We start from the raw sequence: 13497 nt of genomic DNA, 5'->3' as shown, positions 1-13497 counted from the left end.
GATTCAGAGTGATAATTTGTGAGGATCCATATGGGGGTATGTTTAATCCTACATCAGTTATGCGGTAGGTAGATCTTAGGTACTCCAAATAATATCTTTTGGCTAGTTTTTTTGGGTGAGCTCTTAAATTGTGACAAATATATCAGAGCGGAATCAGCCCATAGTCTATGTAGACTATGTGACATTGCAGTACGGGTTCATGGAGATGACCACGAGCTGATCGTGGTGTTTGTGATTAGATTTAAATGGATTTGAACTTTTAGCCTAGCGAGGATGCCAGGGCTTAAACAGAAAGAGTATGAGTAGATTCATGTGGGCATGTGTTTAATTCCATATTAGTTATACATAGCCAAAAAACTCAAATAACATAATACGTTAGATATTTGTTGGTCCATGGCAATAGAAAATTCAACAACTGTGTTGCAACTACTGCAGGAAATTGGATCCAGAAGTTACAGGTTCGTAGAGATGACCACAAGCTGATTGTGGTGCTTGTGATTAAATTTAAATAGATTTGAACACATAGCCTAACAAGAGTGGATCTTGGGTACTTATAGGTCAAGAAATTCAAATAACACTTTCCAACTATTTTTTTTTTAGGTAAGATCATAGATTATAATATAATTAGAGAATATGTTGCAAATTGGCACAACACGTTAGATATTTATTGGTCCATGGGCAATTGGAAATCCAACAACTGCGTGGCAACTACCGCAGGAAATTGGATCGAGAAGTCATTTTAGGATATGAGAGCGGTCAACTTTGGGGCATCAGCCTGTCTTGCGGCCATGGAGGTTGAGACCGACCATCTCCCCGCGCCGCGGTTCGAAAGCCTAGCCACCTATGAGCTCGATTTCTCTTCTTCTCAGCGATTCCTAGACGTAAGTCCCTTCCAGGCGGGAGATGGTGGCATGGAGGACCGCGCTGCCGCTCATCCTCGTCGCCGCCCTGGTAGCCGTGGAAGACATGATCTCGGCGCCTTTGTGCGAGATCTCCGGCCACGCGGGCGGAGATTCGAGCCGTCCAGATGACCTGAAGTCCATGATGGTGGCGGATCTTCTCTTGCTGGGACCGGACGCAGGGTTCGTCGATCTCTACCTTAGGGATCTCTTCAGATCCAAATTCTATAAGGTAATTCTCATTCCTATCTCTTGAGAATGTTTGATCTCTACCGCTTCTCTCTTATTTTGAATTCCGGAGTGGGGGATTGAATTTCTTAGCATTAGGTTTTCTAGGAATGCTCGTGAACAGGAAAAAAGCATTGAGAACTCTCCAAATCAATCAAATTTGAAACTTTATAGCTTGATTTGCACGCATGAAGCGTAAAGTTTGAAACTTTGATATGCGGTTTTTCTTTTTTCTTTTTGGTGGCACCTAAACTGAAATTATAGATGCCGAGCACAAATCTTTGGGAGGTTTAAGCCAGCTATGCTGACGAAGAGCAAGTGGTCAATTGTACTGCAGCAGTTTGAGAGTATGCTGGGTCCTTTTTTGGGGCTTCCTCTTCATATCTTCATATTGTTTTGGGTGACAGATATCGGGAAATGCAGTAAGTTAGATGAAAAGTTTGTTGGTCAGATAGCAAGCCATTTGCCAGGACTGGACTCGGCAGGTTGCAGTGCTTTAGATATCGGGAAAAAAATTTCTCTTAGTGCTGTTTCGTCGTTTTATGACAACAATGAGTTACGCTTTCGTGTTTAGAAAGCTTTAGAGAGTGAAAGTGTTGATTTAGAAACCCAAATGGAGGATGCAACTGGAGAAGCTACTGAGCCTAATGAGAGAAAAAACGAGTTTCAGTTTTTCTCCCTAGGGGGATAATGACATGGCATCAGGTTCTGAACCTGTTCTTTTACTGCACTTTCTTCTTCACTGGAAAATCAGCAATAGTGGGATGATCAAAGTGGTTGAAGAAGATCATTGGCATGATACTGCAGAGGATTTAAGAAGTCCTGAACATAGGTATTACAACTTCTCAGATATTATGATTTGTAGCTTTGATCTATCAACATATTTTATTCAATCTCATTGTTGATATCATGAGAAGTCAAAATTTTGCATGGATTTATATAGATACGGATATATTTCCCTGGTGATGTTTGTAAAATAATTTTATAATGACCTGTAATTGATTTCCTATTGACATGATGAAGGAACAAGGGAGCAGAGAATGTTTGGTAAAGGTTTTGTTTCAGCACATGGTAGAAAGGATTAACAAGACCTGCATCTGTATATGTGCTAGATTTCTGGAGAAATATGTTCCCAACATGTACAATCCATTGGATATTTCATGTTTTTAAAAGTTATGTACACATTTCTCTGAGTTTCTCATAAGAATCGTACTTTTTGTTGTATTACAGTCTGTTCATTTCTAGCTGCTTTTTTCCCTCCCAAGCGACCAAGGTTTATGTATGTATGTATGTGTGTATGTGTTAATCTTGTTATGTCATATTGTTCAACTGAGTAAACAATGATGCTTCGAAGTTGATAGTCAAACAACATTTAACAATCATGCTGAAGTAGTTGTATTGATAAATACCCGTTATCATTTGGCTATTGGTGCAATGGAAGTGCAGGGTTCCACGCCGAGTGGGTGGGGTTCAGGATTAGGTTGATTATCATGAAGGTAAAAGAGCATACTATCCATTTCCTTTTTAAAAGTTATTTGGCCAAGGTTTGTAAAATAACAATGTGGCAGTGGAAGACCAGTGGATTTCCTTTTATAAATTCATAAGTATTTCTGTAGTGAATCTTTAATTCTTGTGCTACCCTACTATCTGTCAGGCTAACCATTCAGGTAGAATTTTCATTCAGAATTTCCTTTCCTAGCAGGGATTCAAACATGGATAAGAAACATGCTCTTCGTATCTTGGATGACAACCTATTGTTACATGAACTCTCTGTTAGTCTCTTCTACACTGGAAGGTTCACATGTTTGCTCATTGCAATGTGAAGGCTTGCCAATTTGTTTAGGTAGAAGACCATGACCTTAACTTAGACTTAATGATCATTTTGGTGTGTCATATCAAGAGCAATTTTGCGGGAGACATTGAAAAACAACAATAAAAGAATTTTTTTTAGATAGATGAGATGCTTGAAAAGATATCACTGAGATTGTTTTCTTAAGGACCTATGAGTCTCTTTTGTCTTGAGAGTTTGTTCTCGCGGATAGCTTGCATATCTCTTTTCTTTTCCTTTGTGTTACCTATTTTCTTTTATGTCGGTTTGCTTGTGGGTTAGCTTTGACCAAATCATCATATGGAAGTCCATATCATATCCTTTGTTTTACTTCTCCAACCAAAAAAAAATCATGATCTTTATTATACATCTAAATTTGAAAATAGTGATGGTGCTGCCAATTTAATAGGGATTGCTAAGAGAAGCATAGGTATTTTGATAGCATTGTCTAGTGATGAACGAAAACTTACAGTATCCCAAAAAAATCAGTTATGCTGTGTTGATTAGAGTATTCAGCATAAAAATGTTAAATGCTCATAAACTCGGTATAGCAAACATAAAGATGCTGGGTGGATTCATTGCGAGGGATGGACAATTAAAACTAGGAAGTACACCAAAGGAAGTTTAGGAGCATCATTATTTGAATGTTAGTGTTAAAGAACTACGCAAGACAGCTTTGCTATGTTAACAAAGACTCAACCACCCTAACAATGTGGGGACAGAATATTGATTTCAGGGTGTAGGCTGTACAAAGAAGAGGAAATGTCTTATAAATTCTTGATGATAATGGCAAGAAAAATTTGGAGAAGCTTGAGATGATCGGAAATGGGAAGACTGTATTCATAAAATTATAGATCGCTACCTTGATCATGTCAAGGTTTAATCAAGATAACTAAAAGAACTTAGTGAACCATTACTGCTAAAGAAACATGATTAGATGATGAATGAGGTTTTCTCTGTCATGGTCTCTTTTTGTACTCTTTTTCAAGTTAGCCTCGCAGCAAGATTCATAAATTGTGTATTTCACTATTCTCATTCTATGTCATTATGTCTTCTAGAAATGTGTATATCAACTGACATGATTTATGTTCTCAATGTATGTTCTTGTTTTATATCAGTCCCTTATCAAAATTAACTTGCTTTATCTTCATTACCGCTTAATATGTGTATCATTTGGAAAACTGATACATATGTACTTACTGTAAAACTTCCTTTTACTTTAATATCTACATCATGGATTAGATTGTATTTATCTACTTATAATTTTTCTCAAGTCTCATTTCATTCTTCTTTTCTGGCCGTGATGTTGATATGCGGCCATATGAGTTCAAGCATACTCTCCCTGTAAATGCAACAGTATATATCTTCCCGTCTCTTAGCCAAGGTTTGTAATCTAAAGTTGGTTTTCTTTCAATGCTTTGAAACTGCATAAGAATTTCAGAAGATATATAATTGGCGATTCCAATTCAGTTGCTGTCATGTCATATGATCCCTATGGAATCATTGATTAGAGAAGAGTTTGTATCTGACATCTTGATGGCTGGATAAGCCACAAGCATGCACATTAACAGTTCTGGAACGAAATTTTCTTGAAAATTGTCTTTATATTCCCATAGGGCCTTTCTAACAGCATAAGTAACCAAAGGAGATCATGCAATTGATTTTGTTTAAGTTCTCTATACTTTTATTTTTCTCGCGCCACTTATGAATGGAAAAAAAAGAGAATTAATCCTTATGAAGTAACTTGCTTGTCACAGGATTGTTCAGTGTTCACACCCACAGATTTTGTTACCACGCACATGGTGATGGGACAAATGAGGTGACTGTCCCTGTCATGATATGGGCTGCTGGGGGAGACCTGGGTTTGTTGTCATCACTTTTGGACAGAACAAAGTGACTGTGAACCAGTGCTCTTTGGCTACAGAATTACTAGTAATGACCTATATGTTTATATTCATCCTGTCAATAGCGATGCTAGTGCTAATGAGGCTGTCACATTTTTAACATAGATGACAAACCCGCAATTTTGCCTCTACTTGTGATTTGGGCATTTCAAAGAATGTCTTGAGAGATCGATCACTATATTTTTGTTGTATAATTATTTTACAGCTTCTCTGATGTCTGTAATACTGATGCAGCGTTTCTTGGTTGTAAAAGGACCTCTTTGATTAAGCAGGATTCAATGAAGAGAGAGAAATGTGTATCATGTTTAAACATGTGTCCTCTTTCATCTTGGCAAAGAAACGGGCTTATGAGCACCTAAGAGTTCCCAATTAAAGCACCAATAAAGAAGACAAAGGAATGTGAAATTACTTGATTCACCAATGATGATAATGTTTTTTATAAATAACATCTAATTATTCTGTGCTTGTGAAACTGGCTGACTTTTGCTACTGACTTCTACTTCTCTCCTGGACTCTATTGCTATGTGAATGCTACCCTAAAACAGAGGTGCAGAGGTGACTATTAATCTAGATGAGGAATAAAGAATACGAAAAGAAGTTCGAGTACCACTTTGTTCTCTGACTCAGGAGCGGCAACAGATAAAAGAATTATTTGATCTTCCCCGCCACTACAGCACTAGTTGAATGGTAACTTTGTGGTTAAGTATTTAGCAAGCGGATTCTCATGCTGAATTATTTTATTTAAGGTGTGGATTCTGTTTGCATGGTGACTACGATAACTGCTTTCAGGTTTTCACCCATCATCAGGGACTCTTCTGGATTCTATTTTTTGTTTTCTTCTTCTTATTTTATTTGGATCTGACTCGGGCACTATCAGATGGAATGATTCCCTTCATGAGAGATTCTGACTATGCTGATAAGAGCATTAGTGATGTAAACATGACTTTTATTTAACAAAAGTTCCTGAAAGAAAGTGAAGTGTTGTGGGAAGGCTATGGTTGAAAATTGGAACATAGGATATGTTCTTAAGATGATGTTTTGTCTGTTCTCACCTTTCCTGGATGCTTTAAAGAAAGTAATATTCCAGGTATAGCATTAGAGAACTCAATAAATAGAACTCTCAGGCCTCTCTATCCTTAAGTTGTTCAAGATCAGCATCCGCAGGCTCTTTAAAATGGCAGCCAGTTCACAAACGGCCAAGAAATATGAAGCTGATTGTGTATACCTCCACTCTTGTTTTGCTGGTATATATTTCATAGGTCTCCAAACTTTGAATAAGTTAAGAGGCTTTTTATCTCATTTATCTAGCTATTGGGTTACCCAAAAAATCTTGCTAATGGTTTCCATGCAACTTGTCATTGTCTTTATGTTCGAGATAATCTGTAGGAAAATATCAATTTCCAAATAACTTTCATCTAAGTTCCAAAATTCTTGAGTTTATTTGCTCAGGTTGTTTAGATTTTAACTTTGCCAATAGCTAGAGAACCCTTTGAGTCAAGATCCTTGCAGCTTTTACAATTGACATCCCTCTTTAATCTTATTTTCCAATATTCAAAAATTGAAATGGTTTTCCGAACGAAGGGCCAAAAATGGTTGGTGTACGTTTTTAACGTGTTGTTTGTTAAATGAAAGATGTACTCCTACTTCAAGAACTTATCTCAGATGCTATGGAGTGTGAGAACATTGGAAGCATATTCTAAGGCCGCCACCAAGCGATGTACTCAATCTGACTTGTTTACAGTGGAAATGTATTGCCTGCAGCATGCTAGTTAATTCTTCCATGAACAACAGTCATATGCGTATTTCTTGGAACTTTAACATAATCAGTTGAATCAATCAACGTTCAGATATTATCATCTTTTGTATATCTACAACAAATATCAAACTTTAGTTTATATACATTGTCTTGAGAATTTCTTATTAAAACATATTTCTAACTTTAACTATGTATTATAACAGCAGGCAAGGGTGCATCAAATGACCCAAGAAAGGTTCTGGAGATCCTCAGTAAAAGAAACATGGAAGAGCTTAAGCTCATTCGTCAGACATACCGTGCTCTCTATAACCGCGACCTCCTCCATGGCTTCTCCCAAAGAGACAATCCATTTGCTGTAAGTCTTCCTAATCTTTCAAATGCAAGTAGAAGTAATGCATACCGATGCACCATTAGTCTTGATGATGTGTTTCACTCAGAGGGTGGCTTATCTTCGCGCAAGCGAACCTCCTGAAAGAGATGCTGAAATTGTGAGAGGAGCACTCTTTGGTCAGAGTTTGGATCCTGATACTCTCACTGAAATTATCTGCACTCGCTCTTCTTTGGAGCTTAGTTCTGCCAAGCAAGCCTATCAAGCTCAGTACGACTCCAACCTTGAACAAGATGTTTCCTTGAAAACTATTGGCAGCTTGAAGGAGGTAAACTTCTCTTTCATTAAATTATTTTACTATTAAGTATTTATCTTTGAATGACCAAAAACCATTGTGTTTCCTGCTAGGTTCTTCTAGCAATCTTAAGCTTGAACTGTTATAATGGAGGAAGAGTTGATACAAGTATGGCAATGTGCGATGCAAAGACACTCTATGAAGCAATTGAAAGTGGAAAACACATTGATCAGAGGAGCATCATCTTGGTTATCAGCCAAAGCAGCACTAGCCAAATCAAAGCAATTCTTTCCTCCTACAAACAGCTCTATGGTCATGAATTCATGAAGTTCTTAAAAAAAGAGAAATGTGGAGACTTTGGAAGGCAGCTCCGTATTGTGATCCGATGCATTCAGTTTCCTGAGAAGCACTTTGCCAAGCAACTCCGAAGAAAACTGAAGGATGGTGATGCTAGAGAGGTTTTGATTCGAACTGTGGTGACTCGATCAGAAATCGATATCAAGCACATAAATAGTGCTTTTACCATGAAGACTGGATGGACTCTGGAGAGTCTTGTAAGGAATGAATTCAACAGTAACAGCTGCTCCAACACTGACAAAGTTTACAGCTTGGCTGGTGATTTCCTTATTGCCCTTCTCAAACATTCTTGAGAAGTTATCAAGTCTGGGTCTCGAAAAGCATTAAAATGCAAGTCATGAGAAAAATGATAAGAGATTGGTTATCAGTGTTAACACCAATTGTTGCCTGTGAATGTTTATCATGAAATATGTCCAGGGATTTTAGCTTGTTAGGAAGTTCAACATTATTATAGAAGGGAAAAACAAATTCTAAAGAAATTCATAAAATGAGTCACGAGGATTGAGGCCAAGCATGCCATGCTCGTCTGCCCCTAAAAGTAAAACACAGTACAGCTGCAATATATAAATTATAGACTCATAGATTGAAACAGAAACTAATTGTGCACTGCATGGATTTCTTCAAATCTTTGAAAGATACATTCTCTCAATGACAGTCAGTGCTCCTTTAATTCTCATAGAAAAGCTTTTTCTGAAAGCTAGATGCTTCTTTAAGACAGCATTTATTAGACAACATGAGGGAGGAAGGATATTAGAGATTTTCTTTGAATGCTACTTTGAAAGAAAATTCCTAGTGCACTTCCATGAGCTACACTTTTCAGGGTCTGCATATTGCCAAGTTTTTTTTTTTCTTTTTTCCCTTGAGAAGAATGCAAATTACAAACTTTAAAGTTCAAACTCTCTCACAACTGATTCATGCCATGATGCTGATCTCATATTCGTTTTTTCCTGTCATCAAAAAATGAGATCCTTGGTCCAACAACTTTGCACCATCTATGTTGGTTCGACCGAGGTGCTTGCATGGGCTCACAACAAATTTGACATCAGCTCTTTCCCCAGCCTTCAAATGCACACTTTGGAATCCTATCAATTGTTTCATAGGCCTCCCATGCAGGGCATTAGGCCAGCGCAGAAAAAGCAAAACTGGATGTTTTCCATCCATTGGTCCATGATTTTTTACCCCAACAACTGTTGAGAACTTGAGCTTCTTGCATGCTTCGGAGCCCATGTTTGTTATATCATAACTTAAAGATCCTGACATCTTGAAAGCATCAAGACTGATCGATTTGTTCAGGTAGATTTTGTTCTCAGATTCCGCACTAAATTCATAAGAATAAGTGGAGTAGCTGAGACCGAAGCCAAAACTGTATACAGGTTTACCGGTATAAAATCGATAGGTGCGGCCTGGGTATCCAGAGGCAGGGTCAGCTCTCATCCTCATGTCAGTCATGGGAACACTTGTGAAAGACTGTGGATACCAGGTGACAGGTAATCTTCCCCCTGCATTAGAACATCAAACCAAACCACTTAACATCTGCAGTTTCTGATCAATTCATAATCCATGTAAAAGTAAATTTTGGATTGTTAGAAATCTTGGTGGGGTTCAAATGTAATCTTGTAAAAGACATTATAGTTTGAAAAAGGATGTTTCTTTATTCCACCAAGCAAATCATTCTTCCCAGGTGACTTAACATTAAAAACCTTCCCCTTTCTAGCTAACGAATCAGCACTCTTCATATGAAGTACTGGCTATAGTCCTAGAAGTACAGATTTTGGGGAAGATATTATGTGCATCAATTTTTTTCTTCCATAATTTACTAATTTCAAACTATAACTTTATGTGGAATGAGTTCAACTTCTCATCTTAATGTGTAAACTGATAGATGAACAGGTGGATTGTCTCCTGAATTTAATCATCAAGTATTTGTTGATCCTGAAGCAAAGCAGAGAGTCTCACCTGGATTATGTTCTCCAAAAATAACCTGTGCAATAGCCAGTCCACCAGCTTCACCAGGATAACCAGCCCACAAGATGCCTCCAATCTTCTTTTCATACTTGGCAAATGTGATATCTACTGGACCGCCGCATAACAGCACCAGGATTACAGGCCTTTTTGCCGCTCTTGCGACACTAGTGATAAGGCTTTGCTGCATCCCTGGGAGAACCAAGTCCACTCTATCAAGGTCCTCCCTCTCCTGCTCCAGATCCAAACCCATGAACATAACCACATAGTCCACCGATCTTGCCAATTGGACTGCTTCACTGGTTGAACTCGAAGTACAGGCAGCATTGTCGCACCCAGATAAGTATCTGGTGTCCTTAACATAGCTCTGCAATGCCTCAAGTGGAGTGATGCTTTTGCATGGAGGGCCGGCATAGTTGCCAAGTAGTTTCGTTGCATTGTTTGCATTCAGGCCGATCACACCAAGTGACTTTACTTTCGATTTAGACAGAGGAAGGATATTGACTGAGTTCTTCAACAGAACAATGCCATCTCTGGCTGCTTCCAATGCCAGGTTCTGGTGCTTCTGCGTGCAGACTTGGCTTGGAGCTATTTTGCCATAGGCTTCGTATTTTGGATTTCCATTGAAGAGACCCAACCTCATTCTGATGGAGAATAGGTTGTGCAGAGCTCGGTTTATGTCCCCTTCAGATAGTTTTCCCTGTTGGACTGCAGACTTGGCATATTTTTGCACGTAGTTGCCACAATTCACATCCATTCCTGAAATTTAAGTTCCGAATTATAATTCTTGATTGCCTTTTATGAAGATAATGATTGAATTTGGCTGGTATAAGTTCTGATAAGATAGCATTTTTCATTATTATTGTTGTTCTTTAGCCTATTGGTCGTACCCACCTTGTGATACTAATCAATTTATGCACTCAAATTAGTCAGGACCTATGGAAGGATCAATTAGTTTTAAAGAAGTAAGAGCAGAGTGGTAGCTTCTGGATAATACATACCAGCTTTGAGAACATCTCCAACTGCATCTTCTGGTGTTTTAGCATAACCCTGAGAATCATGGATGATGGAAACTGCATCACAGTCTGAGGTAATGTATCTGATCCAAAATAAAACAAAGTTGTCAGCAGACAAGAACAAGAACTTGTGATTCAATAGCCCTCTACACTTGGAGAAATCCAGGGTCTGACCCTTGTGGTGGTGTCCCCCCCAAATTTCTCAGAAAAAAGATTTCTGACTCCCCGAGTATAAAATCATGAAGGGATGATTCAAAAACCCATCCCAGGAATCATATGCTACTTCATAGGATAACTCCTTCCTGTTAAAAGCACAATGCTGCTTTATTTTGATGATATTAGTTATCTTGGGACAAGCAGGCAGGCAGAAAGTTACAATGATGAGGCCTTATGGAGAAGACAAGTGAGTAGTGGTGCAAAGCCACAGCTAAAGAGTAATGACCAGCTCAATGGCCACTCTCACTTGAGATCACTTCTCTTTGTGCTTCATATCTTACCCATAGAATCCCCATGACCCCCTGGCTGTTTTCGACAAGAGGTTGTGATCGGCGCATGTCGGAACTCCGTTGACACGATTGTAAGAGCACATGATACCGCTCGCCCTACCTTCTTCAACGCAGCTTTTGAAAGGAGGCTGGTAAGTGTCCTCAAAATCCTGAGCTGAAACCTGAACACCAAAGGAACTAATCAAAATTAACTATCTTGTCCTCCAATCACAATATAACTCGCTGCTAGCTACATGCTTGCTTACAAGAGCATTGAACGTGTATCGAATGTTTCCTTTCCAATTATCCAGATCATATGCAGTGAAGTGCTTGCAGCAAGCTGAGGCCTTTAGCTCTGCAGAACTTCCCCCTTTGAAGGAATCACCCTGCAACCCCCTGACATAAACGGCTGCATACTTGCTCGTAGTCATCGGGTCCTCACCAGGAGTTTCCTGGCCCCTGCCCCATCTGGGATCCCTGAATATATTGATGTTTGGTGACCAGAATGTCAACCCTTCTGCCTGGCCGTTGTTGTAAACTGCCCGGGCCTCAATTCCAATAGCCTTGAAATGTAACAAGAGAGCTTAGAAAACTCATAATTGTACTCTTTATTAGCATAGACACTTCTATAACAATAGCTATAGATTAATGCAAACCATTTCTCAAACAATATCCTCTGTTCATGATCAAATTCCATTTCAGATGAGTTTTAAAATAATTCAATGGTACCTGCGCTTCTAAGGCGATAATTTTCATATTAGGATTCAATTTATTTTCAATGGTCTTCGGTGTTTGCAAGACAGAGACTGCAAATCAACATTAATCAAGAGCAATAACAATCTTATAATCCATTTTTCTTTCCTTCAGAAAAACACTACCGAGTTTGGTTTGATAGGCTTAAAACAATGAGATATCAATTGCTCTCCAGCAATACAATTTACTGAAATCATGAGCTCGAGAACTGCATTGGACTTAAGAAGTATTGAGACCGAACCTGCCCGATCTGGTACCAGATACGGGGATTGAAGGATGCTGCAGTGAGTATGACTTGAGGAAAGCTTGTAGCAGAGTGAATGGTGCCATTGAAGTGGATTCCTCGGCCTGAGTCTGAGACCCCATGAAGCGACTCAGACCACCATTTGTAGGCTGGTATGCCAAGCCGGGGGATCGAAGGGGCGATATCACCCAGCTGAGCTATCTTCTCTTCCAATGTTAAGTGTGCGATGAGATCATCCACTCTTTTGTCAATGGGTAATGATGTTGTTTTGCAGAAGGTGAAGGAATTGGTTGATGGACTCGAAGGATCACAAGAGAATGGTGGGTCTGCTGAAAGGACCAAGAATTGTGGTAGAAGGACATAGAAAAGAAGGAAATGGAGCTCCTTAGGAATTCTCATCCTTCTAGTGCAGGCGTTGCTGCTGCCAAGAAGGATGAGACTTTGGTAGGGGTTATATAACCAAGGAGAGAAGTAGATGAAGAAGAAGACAAACAGAATTCACGGATATATAGTTGCTGATGAAGCTAAGAGCGGAAGGGAATCCGAGTGGGTGTAACTACGGGGTAATGGAATGACAAAAATACCCATGTCATAAAATATTATGACGGCTTCGGAGCAAGTTTAGTGAGGGGTCATTTGGGGATCAAAAGGAGGACCAATCTTTTCGGTAAAAGGAAGAAAAGTGGGGGCGGCGCAGCTGGACCGCGGCCCATCCAGGGTTGGTTGCATTGATGTGATGGTTCCCGACATGCTTTGAACTTTACTAGAATGGCCTCACCTCCGGTGAGATTAAGTGAGCACCGCTCCAACTCAAATTAACTTGTTCCTATATACCATATATGGCCAGACAGAAACGTCCGAATCTTTAAAGATAAGTAAGCATCCCCGAGATGTGTTGTGGAGCGGACTCTTCTTCAGACAACGAAGATCACTAAAGCTACTACGTCGGTTTCATTTGGGATGGCCATAAATATTTAGAACCCTCCTATGCTGCTATAGCATCCAGGATTGCAAAACTACAGTGCTTATTTTTCACTGGTTGTATGATATGTTTCATTGTTCACCCACCTAAGGTAATATTTTTAAAATTCAAATCCTCATGTTAGTTTAGAAACTATAATTTATTCTATGAAATAATCCATAATCAAATGATAACATTATTTTCTCATAGTCCTTTATTTTTTTGTTGAAATAGCTAATAAAGATCAGTTAACAATGACCGCTATAGCATTCACTATTTTATTTCCAAATGTTCAATGCAAGACTACTTTTTTTGCAAGTAACTTCTTGATTAAAAAATAATGATTGTTTCTTCTATTTATGAATTGTGACAACATATATGGACTTCATATGGAATTTCTTGTTATGGGATATTGGTATTACTGAAATCTTCCTAATCACTTTCTAGTTTCCCCCAAAAAAAATTGCCTAAATACTGAAAA

The 13497-nt window shown here is 38.8% G+C and overlaps 2 protein-coding genes and 1 pseudogene across 2 annotated transcripts; 2 read left to right on the top strand and 1 right to left on the bottom strand.

The window, feature by feature from the left end:
• The first annotated feature begins 782 nt into the window (after positions 1-782).
• LOC149753210 (uncharacterized) lies at positions 783-5169 on the top strand (annotated as a pseudogene).
• A 141-nt stretch (positions 5170-5310) lies between these two features.
• LOC103720315 (annexin D7-like) lies at positions 5311-7942 on the top strand. Its single transcript, XM_089924396.1, has 4 exons — positions 5311-6103; positions 6819-6970; positions 7053-7271; positions 7352-7942. The coding sequence occupies exons 1-4, from the start codon at positions 6034-6036 to the stop codon at positions 7886-7888; spliced, it is 978 nt and encodes a 325-aa protein (XP_089780522.1). The 5' UTR covers positions 5311-6033; the 3' UTR covers positions 7889-7942.
• Positions 7943-8178: 236 nt separating this feature from the next.
• Positions 8179-12667, bottom strand: LOC103720316 (putative beta-D-xylosidase 7). Its single transcript, XM_008809961.5, has 6 exons — positions 12053-12667; positions 11325-11621; positions 11071-11240; positions 10559-10656; positions 9552-10316; positions 8179-9094 (listed from the first exon to the last, which is right to left on the bottom strand). The coding sequence occupies exons 1-6, from the start codon at positions 12452-12454 to the stop codon at positions 8508-8510; spliced, it is 2319 nt and encodes a 772-aa protein (XP_008808183.4). The 5' UTR covers positions 12455-12667; the 3' UTR covers positions 8179-8507.
• Between the last annotated feature and the right edge of the window lie 830 nt (positions 12668-13497).

This window comes from Phoenix dactylifera, chromosome 7 (genome assembly GCF_051530095.1).
Source record: "Phoenix dactylifera cultivar Ajwa chromosome 7, Ajwa_hap1_PhDact_Kaust_v1.1, whole genome shotgun sequence".
Taxonomy (NCBI): domain Eukaryota; kingdom Viridiplantae; phylum Streptophyta; class Magnoliopsida; order Arecales; family Arecaceae; genus Phoenix; species Phoenix dactylifera.
Note: the sequence above shows the minus strand (reverse complement) of the source record. Positions and strands in the feature narration are given on the sequence as shown.

Bases quoted from the DNA above. Each gene is read 5' to 3' on its own strand.
- LOC103720315 (XM_089924396.1), top strand. From the start codon at position 6,034: ATGGCAGCCAGTTCACAAACGGCCAAGAAATATGAAGCTGATTGTGTA. The intron at 6,104-6,818 runs GTATATATTTCA...GTATTATAACAG, and splicing joins CCTCCACTCTTGTTTTGCTG to CAGGCAAGGGTGCATCAAAT. The intron at 6,971-7,052 runs GTAAGTCTTCCT...TGTTTCACTCAG, and splicing joins AAAGAGACAATCCATTTGCT to AGGGTGGCTTATCTTCGCGC.
- LOC103720316 (XM_008809961.5), bottom strand. From the start codon at position 12,454: ATGAGAATTCCTAAGGAGCTCCATTTCCTTCTTTTCTATGTCCTTCTA. The intron at 11,622-12,052 runs GTTCGGTCTCAA...TTACATTTCAAG, and splicing joins TCTGGTACCAGATCGGGCAG to GCTATTGGAATTGAGGCCCG. The intron at 9,095-9,551 runs GTGAGACTCTCT...GTTCTAATGCAG, and splicing joins TTTTGGAGAACATAATCCAG to GGGGAAGATTACCTGTCACC.